This window comes from Salvelinus namaycush, chromosome 28 (assembly GCF_016432855.1).
Source record: "Salvelinus namaycush isolate Seneca chromosome 28, SaNama_1.0, whole genome shotgun sequence".
Lineage (NCBI taxonomy): Eukaryota > Metazoa > Chordata > Actinopteri > Salmoniformes > Salmonidae > Salvelinus > Salvelinus namaycush.
In genome coordinates this window covers 15311482-15339430 of record NC_052334.1, presented here as the reverse complement: position 1 = coordinate 15339430, position 27949 = coordinate 15311482, and the positions used below count along the sequence as shown (strand labels likewise).

At 43.0% G+C, this 27949-nt stretch overlaps 1 protein-coding gene across 3 annotated transcripts; it reads right to left on the bottom strand.

Moving 5' to 3' along the window:
* Positions 1 to 310: 310 nt before the first annotated feature.
* LOC120023472 (zinc finger MYM-type protein 4-like) lies at positions 311 to 27762 on the bottom strand. Of its 3 annotated transcripts, none has more exons than XM_038967498.1 (27): positions 27516 to 27762; positions 26473 to 26962; positions 26222 to 26326; positions 26020 to 26069; positions 25745 to 25909; positions 25551 to 25614; positions 17545 to 17857; positions 17213 to 17390; positions 16854 to 17066; positions 15847 to 15994; positions 14878 to 14993; positions 14249 to 14593; positions 13687 to 13837; positions 10911 to 11071; positions 10457 to 10619; positions 10199 to 10315; positions 9891 to 10082; positions 9494 to 9639; positions 9095 to 9221; positions 8653 to 8838; positions 7124 to 7218; positions 6547 to 6703; positions 5867 to 6021; positions 1990 to 2104; positions 1625 to 1867; positions 1318 to 1441; positions 311 to 1122 (listed from the first exon to the last, which is right to left on the bottom strand). In XM_038967498.1, the coding sequence occupies exons 1-27, from the start codon at positions 27549 to 27551 to the stop codon at positions 891 to 893; spliced, it is 4587 nt and encodes a 1528-aa protein (XP_038823426.1). In that variant the 5' UTR covers positions 27552 to 27762; the 3' UTR covers positions 311 to 890. The 3 variants fall into 3 exon arrangements, with proteins under 3 accessions (XP_038823426.1, XP_038823427.1, XP_038823428.1); XM_038967499.1 differs by having other exon boundaries at positions 5867 to 6018; XM_038967500.1 differs by lacking the exon at positions 26222 to 26326 and having other exon boundaries at positions 27516 to 27761.
* Between the last annotated feature and the right edge of the window lie 187 nt (positions 27763 to 27949).

Below are 27949 nucleotides of genomic sequence, written 5' to 3'. Positions count from 1 at the left end.
CTTCTCTCAGTACAGTGCCCTCTTCCCTCCCACTCATGCCCTTTCGCACATGCAAGGAGAACATGGTTTCTCTCTTCTACTTGTCCAACAACACATCATGTGCTGTACAATAACAATACTCTGCATTACTAAAGCACGATACATCACCCCACCTTTGAACCATCAATTAGTAAATCATGCAGTCAAGCAGATGAGAACGACTCTTCAACTCCACTCAGATTTTCATACAGGTAATTTACCATAACATTATTCACAAATCTAACTGATGATCACTTTCACAGTGAAAGAACATTTCCATTTGGTTTATGAGTTGTATTCTCAGTCAGGTTATTTTAATCACTTCAGACAACAGACAGCAGAGCAGACAGAAATGTCCTTTGCATAATCATGTTGCTTATTCAAGTCCACAACAGAGGGATTCATACAAAAAACTAAAACAACAAAACTATGTACAACATTATGTGATCACCTTGGTTTAGTTAGTAGTTTGGATGATCAAGACTATGGAATTAGTTGTGTGGGCCCTCAGAATAAGGCAGATTGGTAGAAAGTAACAACATTTTCAGCTATATTAACAAACTAGAAAAACAAACAGAAACGAATGTAACATGAATAGTTTTAATGTTTTGTTAGCCATAATTCCATTCATCATCTAAAACTAGAATCTAAAAAGAAAGATGTAATGGAAAACTAAATGAAGTGTCAGACAGTATCTTATTGTCTTTACATGATTGTGCATGTTTGCGGCATGTCCATGGTTGTGTCCGAAATGGCACCCTAACCCCCATATAGTGCACTACTTTTGACCAGAGCCCTATGGGCCCTGTTGAAACGTAGTGCACTGCACTATATGGGGAATAGTGTGCCATTCCATGAGTAGGTTATTCCCACTACAAATGGTCATTGTCATCATCTGTGGAGGCTGCGGAGGCTTCAGTATAGTGATTATGCAGCGGAAGCTCATCCAGGTGGACCTCCCGTACTGCCAGGATGCGTGTAAGCATGCTTTCCAGCGCAGGGCCTTCTAGTTGCTGGGCAGAATACCACAGCAGGCTGTTTGAGTGAAATGAGAGCTCTGGCTGCAAGTAGAACATGTGTGGTCTATTCTTCACAGACTCTGAGCTGCAGGTAGAGACAAAGGAAGAGGATTATAGAATTATCGAAAGGCAGCAATTCCAGAAATATTCTCAATTTCGTTTTTTCAGACTGCAAAACATTGAGGCATTAAAACATTGTCAATATCACAAACAAGTCATATAGCTACAGTAAAATTAGAGTGGAATATAACAGAAATAAAGATGTACTATGTAATCTCACCATTTGGAGAGGTAGAACTCGTAGAGTCTGACAGGGCAGCGTAGTGGGTTCTCAGTATTCTCAGGCATCTCCATGTCACCTTCCTCTTCATCCAGCCTTCTCTTGGCAGGCAAAGCTAGCAGCTCTGGATATGCACACAAAAGAAAAAACAACTCAAAACCTAGCGCATTATGAAACTCGTGGAGGATGTTAATGCTTGTGATATGGCAATGCTTTCTTAATTGCGCCTAATGGGATAAAGAAAGTAGAATAAAATAAAATAGAATGTGATAGTCTTGAACACCATTGAGGTTGGAACTCAACTCACCGGGGGTGTCTGACACATCCTGACCAGGCCTAAACCTCAGGAAGGAGCTCTTGCCGTTCTTGGTGACCCTGGTACAGCGGGTGAAGTTGGTGAAGGACAGACGTCTGTGTTGGCCCAGGGTCTTGAACTGGAACAGCTTGGTGCCAAAGAAGAGCAAGGTGTTGAGCAGCACGATGGGGGAGTAGGCTCCCAGCTGTTTACAGTCCCACAGGTACTCCTCCTCCACACGGGAATGCAGGTAGCCTAAAGAGAAACAGTGGAGGGACAGAGGGATGTGGCATCATTGTGTACGTGTTTCAAATGGTCCAACGATATTAAAGGGATAGGACAGGCGTAGAAGAGGAGAAGGCTAGAAACATTCTTACCGCTGGGCAGCAGGGTAGGACTCCAGTAATGTAGCATCATAGTAATCTCCATGCTGAACTTATGATAGAGCACATCAGTGAAGATATTCTCTAGCCTTCCATTCTCAAATAGATACTGTAGAGACAAATGAGAGATGGTGAGGGAGAGAGGCATTAGGTACTGCATATCATATTTGGCAGAGGGGCAAATACAATAGATGTCCCTGGGGCAGTAATTACTATAGCAAAAGTGCAGATAATATTGATGTTACTAGTAGGGGTGTGAACATTTAAAACAAAATTTGGATCCTTAATGTTAAGAAAAATTCATAACCGAAAAATTGTGTTTTGTTACGTAGACGCAGAAAGTAAACTGCATAGTGGGTCAATTTCCTTAACAACTAAAAGCTTTGAAGTGCGAGGCTCAACTTCTCCGCTGTTTTGCTGCCCTAGCTACCACGCTGCGAACAACCTGTGCAACACTGAGCAAAGTGTTGCATCTCGCTCATCTCAATATCCTAGCCTATTCATTGATGATAGGTCCTGCTTTACTGAAGTTGAGAGACATTGCAACGCAAGAAATTGCGATATACAACTTTTGATTGCCGATATATTTTTATTTACTTATTTAACTAGGCAAGTCAGTTAAGAACAAATTCTTATTTACAATGATGGCCTACTCCGGCCAAACCCGGACGACGGTGGGCCAATTGTGCGCTGCCCTATGGGACTCCCAATCACAGCCGGATTCGAAACAGGCCTCTTGCGCTGAGATGCAGTGCCTTAGACCGCTGCGCCACTCGGGAGCCCCATATATAGGCTTCATATATAGGCCTAGTGCACGGTTCTGCCTGCCTGCCTGCCTGGAGGCCGTACTGCCTATACTATGCCCCTGCCCCCCCTCCGTCCTTTGATAGATCGCTATGAAAGATGCAAGTGTTTGTGTTGTCGGAAGTATGGCAACTAAATCAGTCTCCTCCGTTCCAAAAATATTGTATCTTGACACTCAGAAATTGGAGTCGAGAAATCAATTATTTTGGAGTAGACTCTCCACAACTACGCCATCTTCATTAACAGTTGGAAAAATGGGAGAGAAAGGCAAGCGACAGCTGCGAATACCTGTATGGCAATACTTTGAGAAGTTAAATGAGAAGGAAATGCAAACGTTTGCGAAGTGGAATTGAGCCCCAGTAAGGGCAGTGCAGGTAAGAGGTTTGCGCGGGACTGATTTCTTCATCCCACCCCCGCAGCTTTTCATTCCGCACCTGCTGGTTCTGTCCCGACTACAACGCTCTACATCAAGAACTGGTCCGAACTTAACAGCAGTCCCACAATGTTATTTTAGGCGTATTTGACGCAGTACACCTACAAGCCATGGTTCCAGCCAATTTTGCACCCTATAGGCAATATCAAAATGCACAAAAATAACCTAAGAAATAAATTCTATTAAGCTATCGTATTACTGGGCTAAATCAGCCAATATGCTAGCTTGAAGAGAGCCAAGTTAGAGACTTGCACTTTCTCTTTAGCTATTTTTGTTCTGCCTACCTTTTAGGAGTGGGATGATTTTGGTTTGGAGATCAATATTTATTTCTAGGCAATGAAGTAAACTATAGCCTAATTATATTTAGCAAGTACATTTCCTTGGAAAGATAACTGCCAATGATTGGCCGGCCATGCATACTATTTCAGAGAAACCACACATACAGTGCATTCGGAAAGTATTCAGACCCTTCCCCTTTTCCACATTTTGTTACGTTACAGACTTATTCTAAAATGGATTAAATAAAAACATTTTCTCAATCTACACACAATACCCATTAATGACAAAGCATAAAACAGGTCTTTCAAAATGTTTGCAGATTTATAGAAAAACAAAAATACCTTATTTACATAAGTTTACAGAACCTTTGATATGAGAGTCAAAATTGAGCTCAGATGCATCCTATTTCCATTGATCATCCTTGAGATGTTTCTACAACTTGATTGAGTCCACTTGTGGTAAATTCAATTGATTGGAGATGATTTGGAAAGGCACACACCTGTCTATATAAGGTCCTACAGTTGACAGTGCATGTCAGAGCAAAAACCAAGCCATGAGATCGAAGGAATTGTCCGTAAAGCTCCAAGACAGGATTATGTCGAGGCACAGAACTGGGGAAAGGTATCAAAACATTTCTGCAGCATTGAAGGTCCACAAGAACACAGTGGCCTCCATCATTCTTAAATGGAAGACGTTTGGAACCATCATGAATCTACCTAGAGCTGGACGCCCGGCCAAACTAAGCAATCAGGGGAGAAGGGCCTTGGTCAGGGAGGTGACCAAGAACCTGATGGTCACTCTGACAGAGCTCCAGAGTTCCTCTGTGGAGTTGGGAAAAGCTTCCAGAAGGACAACCATTTCTGCAGCATTCCACGAAATCGGGTCTTTATGGTAGAGTGGCCAGATGGAAACCACTCCTCAGTAAAAAGGCACAACAGCCCGCTTGGAGTTTGCCAAAAGGCATCTAAAGGACTCTCAAACCATGAGAAACAAGATTCTCTGGTCTGATGAAACCAATAACTCTTTGGCCTGAATGCCAAGCGTCATGTCTGGAGGAAACCTGGCACCATCCCTACGGTGAAGCATGATGGTGGCAGCATCATGCTGTGGGGATGTTTTTCAGCAGCAGGGACTGGGGGACTAGTTAGGATTGAGGGAAAGATGAACGGAGCAAAGTACAGAGAGATCCTTGATGAAAACCTGCTCCAGAGCGCTCAGGACCTCAGACTGGGGCGAAGGTTCACCTTCCAACAGGAAATTGACCCTAAGCAAACAGCCAAGACAACGTAGGAGTGGCTTTGCGACAAGTCTATGAATGTTCTTGAGTGGCCCAGCCAGAGCCCCGACTTGAACCCGATCGAACATCTCTGGAGAGACATGAAAAAAGCTGTGCCGTAACGCTTCCGATCAAACCTGACAGAGTTGGAGAGGATTTGCAAAGAAGAATGGGAGAAACTCCCCAAATCTTGGTGTGCCAAGCTTGTAGCGTCATACCCAAGAAGACTCGAGGCTGTAATTGTGCCAAATTTGCTTCAACAAAGTACTGAGTAAAGAGTCTGACATTTTTTCTAAAAACTGTTTATTGCTTTGTCAATATGGGGTATTGTATGTAGATTGATGACAAAAAACAACAACTATTTAATCAATTTTAGAATAAGGTTGTAACATAACAAAATGTGGAAAAAGTCAAGGGGTCTGAATACTTTCCGAATGCACTGTACAATAGGCACACTTGATCTGACACGCCCAAGTAGAAGAGAGGTAGGCTACTGAAGTTGAAGCAGCAAAGTGTTTGAATAATGCGACAAAGATGTGCTTTCAATACAACAGGTAGGCTAATACATACAAAGCAGAAAGCCGACCGTTTCCAAATAATCGGCAGGACAATTTTTTTTTTAAATCCTAAAGTCGTCTGTCTGACCGACCGCGCCACAATGATCTGTCGGAACCCACAGAGTACAGGCGCAATGGGACCCACAGAGTACAGGCGCAATGCTTAACCATCTGAAAAGGACTCACAGTGAAACAAAAAAACAGTGCTGGCAGCAGTGCAGCTACATTGTGAATTCACATGGAATTGTATACATTTTTCTTATTGTTTTCAAGCAAAACCAAAGAGAACAAAAATGGCTGTTTAAACATTAAGAAAAATTGTCAATTTGTCACATCACACATCTGCAAACAGTATTAGCTGCCATCACGTCACTATAACCAGTATGGCCACTGACAGACAGAAAAGGTGGTACCGTAGTGGATAACATAGTACGGAATAAGGTATAAGGATTAACTGGAAGTATCTTGGATAAAGTATTGAATAAAAATAAAATACTAGGGAGTAACGTGGAGGCTCAATACCTGCTGTATGCCCAGACAGAGGTAGAAGATGCTGTCAGCAGGGTAGGCCTGGCCGTTGGGGCGACGGACCTCACTGATGAAATGACAGAGGCCGTAACTAAGCTCAGAGGAGTTACACTGCAACACGTTCTCCTTCACAACCATAGATTTAGCTGCTGTAAGAGTGACACATGGACACAGAAAACAAGATTAGGGAATCATGGATTTAGCTGCTGTAAGGGTGAAACATGGACACAGAAAACCAGATCAGGGAACCATGGATTTAGCTGCTGTAAGGGTGAAACATGGACACAGAAAACCAGATCAGGGAACCATGGATTTAGCTGCTGTAAGGGTGAAACATGGACACAGAAAACCAGATCAGGGAACCATGGATTTAGCTGCTGTAAGGGTGAAACATGGACACAGAAAACCAGATTAGGAAACCATGGATTTAGCTGCTGTAAGGGTGAAACATGGACACAGAAAACCAGATTAGGAAACCATGGATTTAGCTGCTGTAAGGGTGAAACATGGACACAGAAAACCAGATTAGGAAACCATGGATTTAGCTGCTGTAAGGGTGAAACATGGACACAGAACACCACAAAAGGTACATGAACACCGGTAGCATATTTTAGAGTCAATTTACATGATAAGCAAAGATCTAAAAATGGTCTGTGCAGTTAGGTTTGACTCACAGGCATCTTTGGAAAATTCATAGTCAATCTGTTTGTTCCTCTGCAGGACCCAATTCTTCCAGGCTTTCACCCCGTACTTGTGATGGAGTTTTGATCTGGCAGGAAGGAGTGAAACTGTGTGCTCCACCATGTCAATAGTCCCACTTCGCTTACAACTCTGCAATACAGAAAGCGCCCACAGAAAGGGAAAGAGAAAAACATTTGGACCAACAACGTAGTAGGAGTAGAAACCACTTACTTTTACTGTATAATATCTTTGGTTTTATTTAATAATACAACCCTATTGCAGTCAAAAGTAATAATGGCGCTGATGTGACAGAGACCATACTACCTAACTAACTAGTTCTGTTACCATTATATTACTATACTGTATGACTACTTTATTACAAGTGTTATATTACTATCACCTAGCCCATGTGACCAGTAAAAGACTTGTTGCACCCATGTGACCAGTAGACTATGTTACACCCAAATGGCACCCTATTCCCTTTATAGAGCACTACTGTTAGTCAAAAACTAGTGCACTATAAAAAGGAAATAGGGTACCATTTGGGATGTACCTATATCATTGACATACCCGTTTACTGGGAGGGAAGCCTTCTCTGGGTCTCTTACGTCTTCTAATCTTTACAGTCAGTCTCTGCCCCTTCACTGCAGCAGGATCAAACAAATCTGAAACAGCATGGAATACACATTTAAGTGATAATGCCCGAGAAGCCGGTGTTGAGGATATTTGGAGGTACGGGTGTTATTAGGCCCGAAACGAAGTCGAGGGCCGGCAAACCGTGCAAATATATCCTCCAAACACTGGCTTCGAGTGCATTATCACTTTCATGCAGGTTACCAACATGCTCAAATAATGACTGACATATTTTAATTTAAAACGTTATATTTAGATGAATTTAGTCATACTAGTTCATCCTTCCACGAGATATAGTCCCGACACACATCTACAGTTGCTACCCAATCTGGCTGGTTGTTCGTTCTATCGGTCCGGTTGCCAGAGACAAGTATTTTTGTTCTGCACCTATGGACGCAACCCAGTCGTTCGTTCTAAATGTTCTATTGCCATGTTGGCTGGCAACGTTCTTATCCCTTGCTTGCTAGCTAGCCAACTACGGCTAACTTACAGTCACGTCAAACAGTGCAGCCAGAATAACAGTAAAGTAAGCGCATTTGTATTTGTTTGGAGACTTCCATAACAATGAGCTAATGATGCGCGATTTCTCTTGGCATAGAAAATGTGCTCTCTCGTCAGGACACTGTTGTTCTGAGGAACTAGCCAACAACACAGCTAACACAATCATTTCAATCTGAAGCTGGAAACACAGCACACTAGCTGCATTTTGTTTCATTTTACCTGTTTTCTATTGACATGTCTTTGTATATATCCATAAAAATTACTCAGATTCATGATTTCGACTGGCTGAGAAAAGCTGCCTGCCTGACTCGTCCCGACCACTACACGTTCATTACAATGGGACAGTTGGAGAACGAATTTCAATATTGAAACAATGTTGCCAATGTCAGAGACAGACAGCAAGGTTTATATAAATCTCCTATATTGAAAACCAAATGCTAGTCTAAAAGAAAATATCTAGATGCTTTTTACAGTTGAGATCAAGCTTTAGCTGGTGGTAACTTGTGGAATAGACCGGCTGGAAAGCGGTTTTAACCAATCAGCATCCAGAATTAGACCCACCCTTTGTATAATTAAGCAATAAGGACTGTGGGGGTGGTAAATGGCCAATATACCACGGCTAAAGGCTGTTCTTGGTTACAGATATCCCAAACCCCCATATATCACAAACCCCCGAGGAGCCTTATTGCTATTATAAACTGCTTACCAATGTAATTAGAACATTAAAAGAGAAATGTTTTGTCAAACCCTTGGTATACGGTCTGACATACTACTGCTGTCAGCCAATCAGTATTCAGGGCTCAAACCACCCAGTTTATAATGACAGTATACAGATGACACAGATGTGATATGTGGGAATTTGCAAGTTCATCATTGCAAATAAGAATTTGTTCTTAACTGACTTAACTGTATAAATAATGTCTGGGAACATAAATGCATGTTGACTTTCTCAGAGCCTCTCTCACCAGGGGGGTAGTCAGCCTCCAGGTCCAAAAGTTGAGGGGAGGAGGGAGCTGTGCTGGGGTGCTCGGAAGGCTTCTCTGCCCCTCTCTGGGTGTTGGTTGTGGAGGTGGACTCGTCCTCTCCACCCCAGCTGTGGGGGGTGGACACGGCCTCCGACTCCAGGTCCCCACTGTAGGCGCTGCCTTGATCTGTGGATAAACACCACAGACAGACAGACAACATGTTATGTAAGCATTCAGTAAGAGCCTCCACCACAGAGATTTTCATTTAAAAAGTTGCTTTTCAAACACAATGCCTATCTATTAATACAGGTTCATCTCATTATGGAGGTAACATGTATTTTGCAAGAGAGACCTGTTCAAGCTGGTATGCCAAGCAACAATAAAGATACAGTAACGTTCTCATACACGATACACAGCTCAGAGTAAAAACTATTCTCTTCACCTCCATGGGAGACAGGTTTGTCTTTCTCCTCCTCCTCCTCGGCCATGGTCTGAGATGGAACATTGTCTTTTCTGTCCTTGAGCTCTGAACGGCTTAACGAGAGGGGTATTACCATGGGCACTGGCACCTGGACAGGGGGCACAAAGAACAGAACAATATGGTTTAACCAGCCAAGTTAACAGACCATTAAAAGAATGCACCATGTAACATGGTGGGGTTCTCAGAAGTATATCAATCCAAGACATGAGGGTGTTTGTGGGGGCCTGTGAGTGTTAAGGACATCAGGGATGGGTACTTCCTAGTAATTCCCGTTGAAAAATGGAAAATAAAGTATCTACTCTGAGGCATATAAAGAGAAAGCGGATGTGGGCATGAGGAGAGGGGACAGAGCAGACGTACAGGCACAGGGATACCCATGGGCACAGGAGTGTACTGGCTGTACAAGTTCATAGGCACTGGGATGAAGACAGGCACAGGAACAGGCATCACAATCACCCGCACTTTCTCCCCGTTCTCTGTGTACGTGAACCCAGTCTCTGCGAACCCTAAAACAATAACATCAACAACGAGAGAGAGGATGATGAACAGGTCAATACTAAACCTTTAAAACCACTATGTACATGTAGTGCAAGGTCTGATTTACAAATTCAGCGGCAGGGCGAGGCCAAAGAAATATAACGAACACATATTATTAGAACTTCATGGACGAGGCTGGTTTGTTGTGAAAAATAAACATATATATATGTATGTTTTTAAAAAGTTGCAAATGATAAGAATTGCATGGTGTTTTTTGTACCCATTGATGTCATGGATTTCTCTGTGGTCTGCGTCTGAATCTGGCAGCTGGTCTGCTGGTCCAGCATGAGGGGTTTACAGATGATGGCCTTGTTCTTCATGATCCTCCGGCGGGCTGAGATCCTCATGGCTTCCGTCTGGGTGCTCGCATCGCCCAGGCTCTTGCCATGAGAGTTAGACGTCGGAAGAGCTCCTGCAAGCAAAACAAAAAACAGTCTTAACTCCAAGCTTATATTACTAGACCTCTTCTTCACAATGTCTTAACCGTGCTTGGTGTTCCACAGTGTTCTAGATGAGTTTGCTAGCTACCAGTCAGGGCTGTGGCAGCCGTAGTATGGGGCTGGTCAGCAGGAGAGGTGGCCAACGATACAACATCAGCAATGACAGGAGCTGGCTTGGAGAAGGGGAATGGAGTTTGGGATGGGCCTACAGCGGGAGAAAGAGAAAGAAGGGCAGGGATGAGAGACATGTTGAGTAGTATGCCTAAATCCGTCATTAAAAAGGAAATGTAGCAATACGTCAGACAACCAGGTAGTCGTTTTCAAGAGGAATTTAATTGAGTAGTACCCTGTGTAGCAGTGGTGCCATTGCTAGTCCAAGGGTGCTGTTGGAAGGTCTGATAGCAGTACTGAATGACACACTCCAAGGTACAGAACAGCTTCACAGCCCCAAAACACTTCAGTTGCTCTTTCATCTTCCCTTGACGTCTGCAGCACTCGCACTTAGCCATCTGGGGAGGGAACGACAACAAACAGGTCAGCAATTCAAAGGACTTCAACCATTTGTGGACTAAATAGACAGCTCCCAGTTATCAAACCAGGAAGTGGTTGTAAGGTAATCAAATCAAGAGAGCGAGAGACCAGGGTCCGAATTCAGAAAGCGTCTCAGAGTAGGAGTGCTAATCTAGGATCAGGTCCCTGCTGTCCATGTAAAACTGATCCTAAATCAGCACTCCTACTCTAAGATGATTGCTACATACAACCCAGAGGTCAACATGCATAAAGATGATTTTAGCTCTGACCTCATAGAAAAGAACAGTGTAATTTGACATGCACGCCTCACTGCAGAACTCCTGCATCTTGCCACCAAAGTGGTTGTGGATCATATCGGGGCTGATGTTGGCACAGTAGGCACACATCCGCCATGGCCCCTTCATGTCGTGCTTGAAGAGCAGCTTACAGCCTGTTACAGTCACACAGACACACACAAAGAGAAAAATATGATGAGGTTAGTTGGTGTACGGGATGAGAGAAAAGGACTACGTGAACGACGGGTTGAAAAAAAAGAAATCCAATGACAAACTTAAGTCGATATCAGAATGGATGGTCTGGGGCCACGTTAACCTCCCCTTTCATGTAAGAAAGTCATGATCATCATGATTTTAGGGAAAGAGGATCATTTTGTCCATGCATTAGACTGCGTGTTTGACCAATTCCAGTCCCCTTGTTTAGGGGGCGTGGGGTCCTCCCAGGGACAATTTTGATATACATAAAAGCACCGTCTATTCCAAAATGAATGAAAATAAAAATGCTGACAACATAAAATATAATTTCCACCTCCAGAAATGAACCCAAAAACATATTGGTGAAAATTATTAAAACATATTGGACCATGCATATAGCCTATAAATGGTCTATATTATCAGATGTGCTATTAGCAATATGCATTATCATCTGGAGCCCAACTGATGCAGCATAGTGGCTATAAAATGTACATAGACAAACCCCATGCTTCAGCCTATCTGCATTTAGATTGTTGTTAGTTCTTCTTCTTATTTTATAATAAATATCTATACATATTTACTAATTATTATTCACTCAAATGTATTACAAAGTATGTCATTGCCCTTTTAAGACAGCATTGTTCCCTTTGAGCTGTTGTGTAGTGATGGTCATTCCGAGTCTTTTCTGTCAGCCGAATCATTTGGCTACATTCACCTAAAATAACTGTTTATTTGGCTCCCAAACGGCTCTTCGTTCAATAATACGTGGAAATTGAACTAAAACAAAGATTATGGATATACTGACAAGATACATGTACTGTATCTCCATCCCTTAACAATGGGAGTCATTGTATTGGTGGATACATCTCATTGTTGTAATCATTTTTGAATATTCAATGCGGATTGTTGACGTCAATCGCCTGTATTCCATGGAGAGAGATGCTACGCTACGAGCCTCACACCATGAATATGCATAGCCAACTCCGCTAAAGTGTTTTTCTCAAAATTGCCGGGATGTCACGTGTCCTACGTATATCAGTACACTCGTAACAACTTAAGCATTACGAAATTTCAATTTGATCAAATAAAACTCACGTAGCATATAAGCCATACATTTTTTGTTGTTGACCAAAATCGACACTCCATTAAAAAAACTCCTTGCTTGGTGACGGAACGTCGCCACCTGCTGGAGAGATATTTTCAACAGAGTTGGGACTCTTCCTCTTCTTCTCTGCCCATGAAAAAACTGTAAATCTCAAATATAAAGCCTGAAACATTGCCTACCATTGTCAGATCGTGAAATGTGAGTTAAAATACATTTTTATCTGACCAAATTATTATATGGCCTGCAACAACAAAAATGTTGACAAAATGTAATCTGGACCAGAATGAGGCTGTCTCCTAACTATATTGTTCATGTAATGAGGAACAACCATCGTCAGAGAATGTTTTTATAATTTATCTGCATATAATTTATGTCTGCAGCTCAAAAAGCTATAGTGGCTAACAGTTTGAAACCCAGGGAGACAAATCGACGGCTTTCACGATTCGGTTCCAGACGGTTCCAAAAATAACCATTGATGGTTGTTGCGAACGACAGATCATTATCGTTGCGCAGCCTCTCCTAAACCATGCTTGAAACTCCGGTGGTAAAACTGCATTCGTAAAACGATGCCACTCACGCAATTGAAAGTGTAAAGAAATAAAGTTAGCAATGGAAAACTGGGATCCAACTCTTTAAACAAAGGCCAACACTGCTTTAAAAATACATTTGCCAAACCTACTTACAAAAGTGTTTTCCTGTTCCATTAGGAATTGTTGTGCACGGACTGCTTGTCAGAATACGTTTCCCTCCCCTACATCATTACATTGCAAAAATATAAGCACTGGAAAGTTGCATCTTAACCTGAGTGATAAAGTAGAGGCTTTGAATGACTTCTGAGCAGCTCCAGTAGGCTACACACCGCTCCACCGCGGTGTTGTGCATTATAGATGATTTCATTCCCACATCTGAACATCGGAGTGTTAGCAACAATCATGCATGTCAGTTCAGTGCACACAGCTTAATATACAATGCATTCGGAAAGTATTCAGACCCCTCGACTTTTTCCACAGTTTGTTACGTTACAGCCTTATTCTAAAATTGATAAAATAGTTTCCCCCCCCTCATCATTCTACACAAAATACAAACCAAAAACAGGTTTTTAGACATTTTTCCAAATGCATTAAAAATACATTTTAGAATAAGATCGTAATGTGATAAAATGTGGAAAAAGTCAAGGGGTCTGAATACTTTCCAAATGCACTGTATGTATGTATGTATGCATATATATATTTTGAGAATACATTTATTGTCCCCCCATTTTAAAAAAAACCATCTGCTTCAGAATCAATATGACAAAAATCTGTCACAGAGACGGATAACTTTAAACCCTGAAGAGAGAAAAGGACTAGCTGAACGAGGGGAAGGACTAGCTGAACGAGGGGAAGGACTAGCTGAACGGGGGGAAGGACTAGCTGAATGAGGGGAAGGACAGGGTGAAAGAGAGGGAGAGAAAGGGGATTCGGTACTCACTCTCGCTGCAGAAGGGCCGATCGATGAAGTCATATTTTATGACTTCTTTGACCAACTTCTCCAGTTTGCAGTATTCACACCTCACTATGACATTACTCTGTTTCTTAAACTCAACACAGCAAGGTTTGGAACAGAACTGCATGGTGCGACCCTGAAGGAACACAACACAAGAGCCCAGGAGGACACAGAGCATTAGACAGATACAACTACAACCCCCATCACAAGAGCATTAGACAGATACAACTACAACCCCCATCACAAGAGCATTAGACAGATACAACTACAACCCCCATCACAAGAGCATTAGACAGATACAACTACAACCCCCATCACAAGAGCATTAGACAAAACTACAACCCCCATCACAAGAGCATTAGACAAAACTACAACCCCCTTCACAAGAGCATAAAAAAAAAAATCCCCATCACAAAACTAAAGTTAAATAAAGGTTAAACTAAAAATTTAGAAAACCCCCCCCGCAAATTTTACAATCGCCATGACACATCAGAAATGAACAACGAGGTTCAGGAACGAGGTTCAGGAACGAGAGGGAGGTACCTACATTGTACTCGTAGAGCTCAGGTTTCCAGCGGAACTGCTGAGGGCACTGATGGCAGGAGAGTTTCACATGCCCCTTGGGGGTGGAGATAGAGGAGGAGGGGGGGGGCATGGGCAGCCCTGGTTGATGCTGCCCTGCTCCATAGGCCCTAGCCATGTCTGGTGCGGCTCCATAGGGTAGAGGTGGAGCAGAGGTCTGGGCTGGAGCGTATGGGTGGCCAGTGGTGGGGACCCAGGACGGGGGATAAGGACGGAAGTAGCCCTGGGGTGGTGCTGGAGGGGGAGGACCAGTGGATGAGGAGCCGTTCATCTGGCCCTGCTGGGGGGGAGGCTGGCTGCCTTCGGCCTCCTACCAGATTACATCGTAGGAGAGCACATTAAAAGAGCCATATTATGTATTCTGTAAAATCCGTATTCTAAAGGCTGATTGGCATCTTATTTTTATGTATGGTTCTGCATAATGTATAATTATGTAAAATATACCTAAATGCATGCTAGAAAATACATTAAATCCCTCTAAAATCTACCTAACAGAGACCGAACAGTCTTTAATATACACACACAGAAAGCACAGATCATATGTAATATACAATCTGTTTCAATCCATTTAACCAATTAATCAATGAGCAGCACCCGGAAGGTCTTGACGCAGGTGTAGGAGCAGAAGTTGCGGATGCTACCGTCCACCATGGCCAGGTGGTACTGAGAGACAGCCTTCACTTTGCAGTAGGTACATGGGAATGCCGTTCCTGTGTGTGACAACAGGGGGACGTTATTATAGAATGGCAATTTTTTACATACTAGTCAGCAATGTCACAGATGATCAAGTCTACCAACGTAAGCCATCATTAAAACAGTTCAGTAATAAACTGTAGATATCTAAATCGGATTCCATAATAATAATACAATTCTCAGTACAATCATGTATACTGAACAAAAATATAAAGCAACATGCAACAATTTAAACGATTTTGCGGAGTTACAGTTTATATAAGGAAATCAGTCAATTGAAATAAATTCATTTGGCCCTAATCTATGAATTTCACATGACTGGGCATGGGCGCAGCCATGGGAGCCAGGCCGACCCATCGGGGAACCAGGCACAGCCAATCAGAATTAGTTTTTCCCCACAAAAGGGCTTTATTACAGACAAAAATACTCCTCCGCACCAGATCCCGCAGGTGAAGAAGGTCCTGGGCTGGCGTGCTTACACATGGTCTGCGCTTGTGAGGCAGGTTGCACGTATTGCCTAATTCTCTAAAACGACGTTGGAGGCGGCTTATGGTAGAGCAATTACTTGTTAATACCACTGCAAATACATCTCAATACCAATTTCATGGTGAAATATTGGTTGAAAAGCTAAATTGTTTCCTGGCTTGTGGGGGAAATCTGCTGACCGAGCCTAGTCCAGAAGCCATTGCAGGGTTTTTCCACTCTCTGACTAATAATTATTGTACTAAATGGAAATGCTGACGCATCCCAGAAAAAATTATATCAGTCAGAAACAGATTTCAGACCTTTCCGACAACATAAGGCCTAAAATATCGATAACTAAAATACATTTGCAGACTTCCGCTTATACCATGGTAAAGTCAATGCTACCTGACAGTTCGTTCTGAGGCCAGCTTTTATTGACACAGATGGAGTTGCAGAAGAGTTCCACCTTGCCCTCCGAGTCGGTGCTCTCCAACATGTCAGACATGAGCCTCAGGTCACGGCAACGTCCGCACGGCATCACCTTGGTGGTTGTCTGTCATACAGGAACAATTGGAAAGAGTGGATAAAACTAGGAGAGATTTGATGATGGACAAGATGAGACGGGGACTCAGTGAGATAAATGTGCATAATAGCAATCATTTATTTATAGAGAAACATTGAGAGGAACAAGCCTCAGAGGGGAGGCCCATCCTCCGACTACCTGATAGAACAGCGGTTCCCAAACCTTTTCACTCTGGGCCCCCCTTCCAACATTAGGGAACACCCCCCCCCCCCCCCCACGGGCGCGCGCTCACACCCACACCATGTCTATTTCTATGGGCACAAGCACTGTTCATGACACAAACTGTTCAACCCCTCTTGTTGGTGGAGAGAATTTTGGGTTAAAGCTTATTTCCTGCAATTCTACACATTTTGTCATGGGTTGCAAAGCAAATTTAGCAGTTTTAAATCATTTCTTGCAATTGTAAACATTTTGCCACGTCTTAAGTGTATTCATGTGCTATTTGAGTGACAAAAAAAATTACAATAATATCTATGGGCTAAAAAAAGACTAAATAAAAAAACATTAGCTGACATGGGCTAGTTGATCTGAACATTTCTTAGAAGTTATAAACAGCTCTTGAAGGTATTCAATGACTTACATGACAAGAGGAACTGATAATGCAGTACCTAATGTGCATTCTACTATTACAACTTTCAAGAGTAAGTTTAAAGCCGAACTGAGTTCCTTTTTTTGGGAACTCAGCCGACCCCACGTGCCCCAAAGTTTAGGAACCACTGTGATAGAAGACAATATGACCATCTATGACCAAGGCCAGACAGTTTTCAAAAGTGGAGTACGGTTTCTATGTGGGACTGTCTGTGTGTACTACTTGACTGTACGTGCTTACCTGTTTATAAGTGCTAATGCAGGTAGGACTACAGAACTTAATGGTGACGCCCTCTACTCGGAGTCTCCGGCAGTTCCTGTCAGCACTGGCGCAGTACTCGCCACATCTCTCACAGACGTTTATGACCAGGTTGTGGGAGGAGCGGAAGCGCATGAAGCACTCATCACTGCACAGTTTGTGCAAGGAGCCCTGGTGAGTTACCTCGTGCTGAATCTGAGAGAGAGAGGTGGATGGAGGATTATCAAATCAGGCTAAATTATCAAGTCAAATAAAAAATGTCCTCATGTAACCTCACCTGCGATTGAGTTAGAACTAGAAGTGAACTAGTCGAACCAGTGGTTGTCAGTCATGTCCCTTACCGTGTCGCTCTTCTTGCACATACTGCACCTCAGGGTGGCAGGCTCTTGGACAGAAGGCATGGAGAGAGGCCCTGGTTTCCTCCTGCGGTTGAACACGGAGAGGCAGAACTGGCTACAGAAATCCTTCAGGTTATTGTCTGTAATGACACTGATCACATCTTTGGGGTCCTCGATCTCCCTGAAGATATGAGTTATAGACAAGAGATAAATAGTTATAAACAGCAATAAAGTTAAGAGAATTTTACAGTAATGGGGAAGACAAAAAAAATTGTTATTTTTTAGCACCACCACAGTTCAGCTGGGACTTGGATGACAGTGGCTGAGTGACTCACTTGAGGCACTGGTAACAGGTTCTCAGTTTGATGGCAGGCAGGGTGAACCCAGTGAGGCAGACGGTGGAGCAGAAGAGCTGGGTGGATCCTTTCCGTTGGAAGGCAGTCTGACCGCGCAGCAGGATCTTAGAGCAGCCTGAGCAGGACACACGCACTGCATTGGCTGGGTTGGAGCTGCTGGGGGCCTGGGGTTGAGGCTGGGGTGGCTGGGGCACTGGAGCCAGGCTCCTGAGGGTCATTGTTGGCCCCTGTGGAACTAGACTTCTTCCTGGACCAAATATGGAGGTGGTGTTCTGGGAGGCTGCCATAGAGCCTGAAGGAGACAGGGCTACATCAAGCACCTATTTATTTTATTGTGAATACATACAGTAGCAGTCAAAAGTTTGGACACACCTACTCATTCCAGGGTTTTTCTTTATTTGACTATTTTCTACATTGTAGAATAATAGTGAAGACATCAAAACTATGAAATAACACATATGGAAAAATGTAGTAACCAAAAAAGTATTAAACAAATCAAAATGTATCTTATATTTCAGATTCTTCAAAGTAGCCACCCTTTGCCTTGATGACAGCTTTGCACACTCTTGGCATTCTCTCAACTATTTTTTTTTGAAAATAGTAAAAATAATGAAAAACCCTTGAATGAGTAGATGTGTCCAAACATTTGACTGGTACTGTATGTAAGAGATTTTAAACAACATGACACAAGTACTGTTTCTCCACATCAAATTAAGGAATGTAAATGCCTGCTCCTTGGAACCATCTGTAAATATTGGTAAAAAAACTATAAAAGCTTCTACCATAACCAGAGAGCATAAGATTCACCGCCTTCTAACACTTTGTTTCAACATTTATGATCTTTCCATGTCTTTCTCTCATTGAACAATAGACCCAAATATTTCAACGTAGAAACCCTACCAATAGGATGTCCATACAAAAACAGTTTATTATCAGCAACTTTCTTGAGAAGAACATACAGCAAAGACTTTGGCACTGATCATTTGAATCCCCAGTCAACAAACCATCTTTAAACAGCCAACTGAACAAAAATATAAAACACAACATGCAACAATTTCAAAAATGTTACTGAGTTATAGCTCATATAAGGAAATCAGTCAATTGAAATAAATTCATTAGGTCCTAATCTATGGATTTCACATGACTGGGAATACAACTATACATCGGTTTGTCACAGATACTTTAAAAAACTGGAACTGGAACATGCTGTCGCACACATCGATCAAAAGCATCCGAACATGGTCAATGGGTGACGTGTGGTGAGTATGCAGGCCATGGAAGACCTGGGACCTTTTCAGTTTCCAGGAATTGTGTACAGATCGTGCGACATGGGGCCGTGCATTATCTTGCTGAAACATGAGGTGATGGCGGCAGATGAATGGCACGACTATGGGCCTCAGGATCTTGTCATCCGTGAAGATCACACTTTCCTGAGATGGTTTGTGAGAGTTTGTGCAGAAATTCTTTGGTTGTGCAAACCCACAGTTTCATCAGCGGTCACGGTAGCTGGTTTCAGAAAGAAGAAAAGAAGCCAGATGTGGAGATCCTGGACTGGCATGGTTGCACGTGGTCTGCAGTTGTGAGGCCAGTTGGACATACTGCCAAATTCTCTAAAACGACATTGGAGGTGGCTTATGGTAAAGAAATTAACATTAAATTACCCGGCAACAGCTCTGGAGGGCATTCCTGCAGTCAGCATGCCAACTGCATGCTCCCTCAAAACTTGCGTTGTGTGACAAAACTGCACATGTTAGAGTGGCCTTTTATTGTCCCCAGCATAAGGTGCACCTGTGTAATAATGCTGTTTAATCAGATTCTTGATATGCCACACCTGTAAGGTGGATGGATTATCTTGGCAAAGGAGAAATGCTCACCAACACGGACGGATAAAAAAATGTGCACTCAATTTTTGAGAAATAAGTGTTTTATGCTTATGGAAAATTCCGGGGATCTTTTATTTTAGCTCATGAAACATGGGACCAACACGTTACGTTTATATTTTTGTTTTGTATAGCTTGTTGAATCAATTTGAACACGAGACATACCTTACCCTCTTCCAAATAGCTCCATTGTCAGCATATAGGGAAGCCCCAATGTCCCAATCACATTCGTAAACACATTGTTAATCATAATGTTGAACAGAATAGGACTGATAGAAATGCCTCGAGGAATACAATTATCAACTCCATAATCAGACAAATTGGATCCTATTTTAACTTGAAAAGCACGGATAAATAAGAAGACCAGAACCCATTTATATAACCCCCCCACCAATACCCTGTCTTTCCATGTTAATCAGTAGGCCTTCTCTCCACATAGTGTTGTATGCCTTTTCAATGTCAAACAGACAGTAGCCATTACTTCTTTTATGACCAGAGTTTTTCCCCACTTCATTGATCACCTTTACTAATGCCTCCAAGGTAGATCTACCTTTATGGAATCCACTTTGACATTGACTCAATAAACATCTGTGTTCATCTGCCTGCTGCCATTCCTGAGCAAGCTCTGTACTGGTGGTGCCCCGATCCCGCAGCTGAATCAACTTTAGGAGACGGTGCTGGTGCTTGCTGGACTTTCTTGGGCGCCCTGAAGCCTTCTTCACAACAATTGAACCGCTCTCCTTGAAGTCCTTAATGATTTGATAAATGGTCGATTTAGGTGCAATCTTACTGGCAGCAATATCCTTGCCTGTGAAGCTCTTTTTGTGAAAGCAATGATGACGGCACGTGTTTCCTTGCAGGTAACCATGGATGACAGAGGAAGAACAATGATTCCAAGCACCACCCTCCTTTGGAAACTTCCAGTCTGTTATTCAAACTCAATCAGCATGACAGAGTGATCTCCAGCCTTGTCCTCGACAACACTCACACCCGTGTCAACGAGAGAATCACTGACATGATGTCAGCTGGTCCTTTTGTTGGAGGGCTGAAATGCAGTGGAAATGTTTTTGGGGGATTCAGTTCATTTGCATGGCAAAGAGGGACTTTGCAATTAATTGCAATTCATCTGATCACTCTTCATAACATTCTGGAGTATATGCAAATTGACATCATACAAACAGCAGACCTTGTGAAAATTAATATTTGTGTCATTCTCAAAACTTTTGGCCACGAATGTACATTAGCAAATTTCTTCCCCAACAGGTTAGCTTTATCTTAATCTGATACAGAGATTATCACCATCAACCAAAACTGGAATTCAAGTACTTTTGCTTCTTCCAGTCATCTTCTTCAACATGGACCAAACATCTTCCAGCTCCGTACCCCTGCCTATTGTAGAACATAACCGTCTCCATGCATTTCTCTTGGAAGACTTAACGACCCTATACACCAAAGCTCTCTTCTTTGGAAATTAACCAGATTTTCAGGAGTCAAAGTCCTACGTAATACTCTGTTGGCCCTATTTCTTTCCTCGAATAGCCGCAGAGCACTCTTCAGTCCACAAAGGAACCACCTTTCTTTCCTTACCCACTGGTAAGTTCTCTGCATTCAAAATAAGAGATGGCCTCTAGGCAGCATCAACATGCCTCTCTAGAGACAACTCTGCAACAGAGTTTAAACAATGTTCTCCAAACGTTTCCCAGTCCGCTTTAGGAAAGCCCCATCTTCTGAATGGTGTCTTATCTGGAATAGTGACATCACACTTCATGGTATATCAAACTGGGAAATGGCCACTCCCAACAGTAGAATCATCCATTACACTCACACATTGCTGTAATAGAGTTAGAATCCAGTGTGAGGTCCAGGCAGGATGTAACCCCTCTGTCAACATCTATTCTCGTACCACATCCATCGTTAAGACATACTAATGCTCTTGCTATCCTCATATCTTCGACAATCACACAATTAACATCTGTATGTGTGCTTCCACAAACTAATAAGTGTATTAAAGTCACCACATCTCTCTAGAACCCAAGCATCCTGATATTTCATCAAGCATCGCTACTGATTGTTGTCGACAAACACTGTAGAAATTGAACAGCTTAATATGACTACCTGTACTGTAGACTTCCACCATCACGCATTCATATTCAGGTGGAACAGATACTGTATATTACGATATGCAAGACCAGTTCTAGCAAGATCTGATTGAACAATAACCAGGAATAATAAAATAAAGATGTGGTCTAAGCCACATCTCTTGAAGACATATCACATCAGGTTTAATCTCTAAATCAATTAGCAATAAAGCTTCTAGCATTCCATTGAAGGAAGATGATAAAACACATAATACAACAATTTATTCTGTTCCTGATCATCTGATGTATCAAGGGTACTGAAACTTCAGTAATGTTCAGTATTTCTTGGAATGCCTTCACTCGTTCCATTATTCGTGCAGTCCTGCTCTTTTTCATATGGCCGATGTTGATTGCTCGACACAAGAAGGCTATGCAGTCTATACGATTTACAACCATGGATTTCTCTGTTACCATGTATTTATGCTCGCGTGTCACATTAACACTAGTCCGAGGTGCCATGGACCCCCTCGGTGCTATGGGCATCCTAGAAGCAGCCACCACTGACTGCTAATGTACTGAAACCAGAACATTTAGATTAAAAGGCTTGTTCATATTCCAAACAGCCTCCTCAAGGGATACATTATTCGTTACTTTGTACCTCTGCGCTTCCATGGCTTGTATTGTACTTCACATCACCAGTATTCTGCACTACACGCTCACAGTTGCAACATTTAATTTAGTATCAGATCTACATTTTCCGTACACTTGATCCCCACCAGACCTTGCACATCTATTTTTTTTTTTTAAACCTTTGTACACATTAGCAATATGCTCTGTCCTTTGGCATAAAAGCAGTGAAGTGGAGGTGGCACATATTCTCTAACACGATAATTTAGCATTCCTAGCACCGGCTCCGACGCTCGTCGTGGCAGTGCTTGCAAACTATTACGGACTACAAAGGGAAGCACAGCCGCGAGCAGCCCAGTGACACGAGCCTACCAGACATAAATAACTTCTATGCTCGCTTCGAGGCAAGCAACACTGAAGCATGCATGAGAGGATCAGCTGTTCCGGACGACTGTGTGATCACGTTCTCCGTAGCCGATGTGAGTAAGACCTTTAAACAGGTCAACATTCACAAGGCCGCAGGGCCAGACGGATTACCAGGACGTGTACGCTGAGCATGCGCTGACCAACTGGCAAGTGTCTTCACTGACATTGTCAACCTGTCCCTGACCGAGTCTGTAATACCAACATGTTTGAAGCAGACCACCATAGTCCCTGTGCCCAAGAACACCAAGGTCACCTGCCTAAATGACTACCAACCCGTAGCACTCACGTCTATAGCCATGAAGTGCTTTGAAAGGCTGGTCATGGCTCACATCAACACCATTATCGCAGAAGCCCTAGAAACACCGCAATTTGCATACCGCACCAACATATCTACAGATGATGCAATCTGTATTGCACTCCACACTGCCCTTTCCCACCTGGACAAAAGGAACACCTACGTGAGAATGCTATTCATTGACTACAGCTCAGCGTTCAACACCTTAGTGCCCTCAAGCTCATCACTAAGCTAAGGACCGTGGGCCTAAACACCTCCCTCTGCAACTGTATCTTGGACTTCCTGACGGGCCGCCCCCAGGTGGTAAGGGTAGGTAACTACACATCTACCACGCTGATCCTCAACACAGGGGCCCTTCAGGGGTGCGTGCTCAGTCCCCTCCTGTACTGCCGGTTCACCCATGACTCCAACACCATCATTAAGTTTGCCGACGACACAACAGTGTTAGGCCTGATCATCGACAACGACGAGACAGCCTATAGGGAGGAGGTCAGAGACCTGACCGTGTTGTGCCAGGATAACAACCTCTCCCTCAATGTGATCAAGACAAATGAGATGATCATGGACTACAGAAAAGGGAGGACCGAGCACGCCCCCATTCTCATCGACAGGGCTGTAGTGGAGCAGGTTGAGAGCTTCAAGTTCCTTGGTGTCCACATCGCCAACAAACTGTCATGGTCCAAACACACCAAAACAGTCGTGAAGAAGGCACGACAACACCTATTCCCCCTCAGGAGACTGAAAAGATTTGGCATAGGTCCTCAGATCCTCAAAAAGTTCTACAACTGCACCATCGAGTGCATCCTAACTGGTTGCATCACCGCCTGGTATGGCAACTGCTCGGCCTCCGACCGTAAGGCACTACAGAGGGTTGTGTGTATGGCCCAGTACATCACTAGGGCCAAGCTTCCTGCCCTCCAGGACCTCTATACCAGGCGGTGTCAGAGGAAGGACCAAAAAACTGCGAAAGCCTCCAGCCATCCTAGTCATAGACTGTTATCTCTGCTACCACACGGCAAGCGGTAGCAGCTCCTACCCCCAAGCCATAAGACTCCTGAACAGCTAATCAAATGGCAACCCAGCCCCCATTTTTACACTACTCTCAGTTTATTATCCATGCATAGTCACTTTACCTCTACCTACATATTACTTTGACTAACCGGTGCCACCGCACATTGACTCTGTACCGGTACCCCCTGTATATAGCCTCGCTACTGTTATTTTATTGCTACTTGATTTTTTTTATTTAATATTTTTACTTCAGTTTATTTTAGTAAATATTTTAACACGTAAGCATTTCACTGTAAGGTCTATCTATACCTGTTGTATTCGGCGCATGTGACAAATACAATTTGATTTTTAAAATTTGATTTGTACTCTGATTGGCAATATCCCTTCAAAGTTTAACAGTACCATTGTGGGATCCACTCGACTACCACTTTTCGGTCAACATCCTTTTTGCTTCAGTTACTTTCCCACCTTTCAAGGAAGTCATAACTTCTTCTATGGTTACTGTTAGTGGTATCCCAGCAGTTACCCCCATTTGGCCTTAGCACCGGGGATATAGCATTTCACCCGATCCTCATTACGGGTCAGAATTTTCTCCTGTATCATTTAACCATTTGCATAAATCAATAATTTGCCAAATACCAAAACTTTGGTGTCCTTAAACACCCCTATCATTCTCTGAATGTTTTAATTTGATGGTTCAGGGAAAAAAACATTTTGTAGCGCTCTTCTACAGTACAGTGTACTGTTCTAGAGCCTAATTTCAACACCACTCAATTCCCCAGCAGTATTCAGACTTCCATCACGATCCCTTTTGTTTCTCTTTTCCTACTTACAACAGGTGTAAAAGGTTGATCCCATCATTATCACAATCAAAATCAATTTCACTACTGCTAACTACGTGAAGCACCTGCAATGCTGACCACAGTGACAGCGCAGTCATGCTAGACCACAAAAATAAAGAAAACGTCTACTGTTTGTACCGTCTTATTACACAAACTCAAACGCAAGTAGACCTTGTTTCCCAGCAGGTTCTCCCATCTCAGCCAAGGAACTCTGTAGCTCTGTCAGAGTGTTCATTAAATTATTGGTCACCTCCCTCACCAAGGTCTTTCTTGCCCAGTTGCTCAGTTTGGTCAGACAGCCAGCTCTTAGCAGAGTCTGGGGGGGTTCCACATTTTTTCAATTTCCCAATGATGAGCACTGTGCTCTTGGAAACTTTCAACACTCAAAATTGTTTTATACCCTTCCCCAGATAAATACCTCATCACAATTCTCTCTCGGAGATCAACGGACAAATCCTTGGACTTCATGGTATAGTTTCTGCTCTGACATGCACTGTCAACTGTGGGACCTTATATGGACAGGTGTGTTGCTTTCTAAATCATGTCCAAACAATTGAATTGGCCACAGGTGGACTCCAAGTCGTAGTGACATCTCAAGGATGGTTGAAGGAAATTGGATGCACATGAGCTCAATTTAGAGAGTAATAGCAAAAATTCTAAAAATATGTTTTTATTTTATTTGTCATTATGAGGTATTATGTGTAGATAAGTGAGAGAAAAATCAATTTAATCAATTTTGAATTCAGGCTGTAACACAACAAAATGTGGAATAATTTGAGGGGTATGAATACTTTCTAAAGGCAGTGTAATATGCTGATTCTCTCACCAGTGGGAGAGCCATAGGAGTTTCCTCCTCCAACGGAAAAGACAGAACTGATTCTCAGCTCCTCCTGTAACATACAACACAGAGCAGAGTCTGTATAATAATAATAAAAACACAGTATCATAGAACCATCAAATCAAGTGTGTGAAAGCTGGGGGAAGATTGATTGAAGGCAGGGCATGGGAGCGTTGGCTGACCTCAGGAGTTGTGTTGTCCAGTTCCTCCTTGATACTCCGTGTTGAGGGTAGAAGGGCACAGTCATATCCTTCATCTATGGGCTCATCCTTGATGTTCATGAGGGGAGAGATGGGGGGCTCTTCTCTGTCCCCCATCGCTGGGTTCTGGAACACATTCTCTGACCTCTGGAGGTCAGGTAAAAGGGACGAAATGGGTTAATGAGGGTGACAAAAAAAATGTAATGTTCATAAAAGCATTTACACTACCTGTATACTTAAGTCATACAGTAACAGACCTCTTGACGGCTGGATCCCCCAGCCGTAGACCGATTCAGACTTCCTTCATCTGACAGAAATGGAGAAAAGGCAATTTAATGGAATCATCATCACAGCTCTAATAATGTGCATAGCATGTGCATGAAGCGGAAAAATTAGCAAATTAATATTTTTTATTAAAATGAGTTATAACTAGCAGGACAAGGTTGCTTGCAGTCTTACCCAAGCTGTTCTCTGGTAAAGGGGACAGAGAGTGGTTAGTTGAAAGATGACTTTCTCCTTGCATGGTTAGTCTGTACTCAGCAGTTTGACTAGCCTCCTCAGAAGCTGTCAAAAGAATGACTGTTGTTAATCATTGCACAAGAAGTAGGCCAAAGTAGTAAGAAATGTAAAGGTTATGTTGAGAAGTAAGAAATGCTTGAGGAGGAACATCACAGGACAACTCAGGTTAGACATCATGGTTTCATTCTCACCTGTTCTAACTTTGGAAAGTGAAACTGCATCAAGGAATCTGTCAGTCGAATTTTGATCATCATCCTGAGTCTCTGCATGTTGTGTGTCAGGCCTTCCAGCTGACTCTCTGTCAGACTCCACATCACCCAGTGCCATCTTGGGCAGGGCTATGTTCCACTCCTCCTCCTCCTCCTCCTCCTCATCTACCCCAAACACAGGAACCCCATCCAGCTCGTCTTCTGGCTCGACCACCCCTAGACCAGCCAGGGAGAAGGTGGCACTGGTAGGGTGAGAGATGTGAGGGAATACATGCCCCTCATCGTCACTGCTAAAATCATGGTCGACGTCAGGACGTTGGATTGGTCCTGGTGCATCAAAGACTGGTCCGGTTGTGATGCTGCTCCAGAGAGATCTGGTTGAGAGGGGAGTGTGCTGCCTCTGGGACTCACCAGCCATGGGGGCTGAGAGCTTCACCGCCTCATCGAAAGCCTTGGACAGCCGGAGTTCATGCTGTGGGGAGGAAGACAACCAGTTTAAGTTACAACTTTGTACCTATAGTATTAATAGTGCAGCATATTGAGGAGGAATGTTCTGACTGGGGTTTGAACCAGAAACCATATTGCATACAGAACAAGCACACTACTGCCTGTGCCATGAGGGTCCATACCGCTGAACAGTTACTGTAGTAGGTACACAGCCGTAGTGGCCCTTGCTTGCAACAGCGACCCTGATCTGCGGTTATGGACTGTCTGCCATACAGTTTCGGGCCTCTTGACATAGGCCGTTGTACACTTACACAGTAATACAATGTCATAACGTTCTTTTGACAGAACTGTGGGCCCATCTTTGATATGAGGGTTGGTTGTTCTACGAGCACTGCTACGTTAGCTAGCTAAATAGTTAGCTAGCTAACGTTAGCTCGACTGTGACGTTTAGCTAACGTTAGCTAATAATGCAATTGAAGAGGGACATATATGAAGCTGGCTGTAACAAGGCTGAACAGAAACAGATGGCTAACTAGTTAATAAGATAATGTCTCAATTATTTGTTCACATATTTTCACCTGAGATTTTTGTTTAGCCTCCTCTGACTCCGCCATGTTTTTGTTGCGCGCTGTTCTTCTCGGGGGAGTTTCCTTTGGCTTTGCAGCTAACACTAGCTAGCTAGGATGCACTATTTCACAATGTTATTGTTTGACACAGTGCAAAAGCGACTTCACACTGTGCATGAGGTAGATTATTATTTGCAGTATGTGTATTAAATAATTTTCATGGAGAGGGCATTCTAATATGTGTTATTAACTGCTAGCTAGCTTTTCAATGGGAAGTTGCATGCACATCGAACTCTCCCTTTCTGTTGGTATGGCTGTACCGTAAAGCGCCATAGATTCGCGCATCCTCTGTTTATGGTCTGGTAATTTGAATCAATAACGCAATACATTAAAATGTAACCAATCAGTAGATAAACATGGTACATATTATCTGAATTCGTACTCCT

What these genes read in the sequence shown, in the direction of transcription:
- LOC120023472 (XM_038967498.1), bottom strand. Translation starts at nt 27,551, where the DNA reads ATGGCGGAGTCAGAGGAGGCTAAACAAAAATCTCAG. An exon ending in ACTTTCCAAAGTTAGAACAG is followed by an intron (nt 26,327 to 26,472) that starts GTGAGAATGAAA and finishes TTCTTTTGACAG; the next exon opens with CTTCTGAGGAGGCTAGTCAA. An exon ending in TTTACCAGAGAACAGCTTGG is followed by an intron (nt 26,070 to 26,221) that starts GTAAGACTGCAA and finishes CATTTCTGTCAG; the next exon opens with ATGAAGGAAGTCTGAATCGG.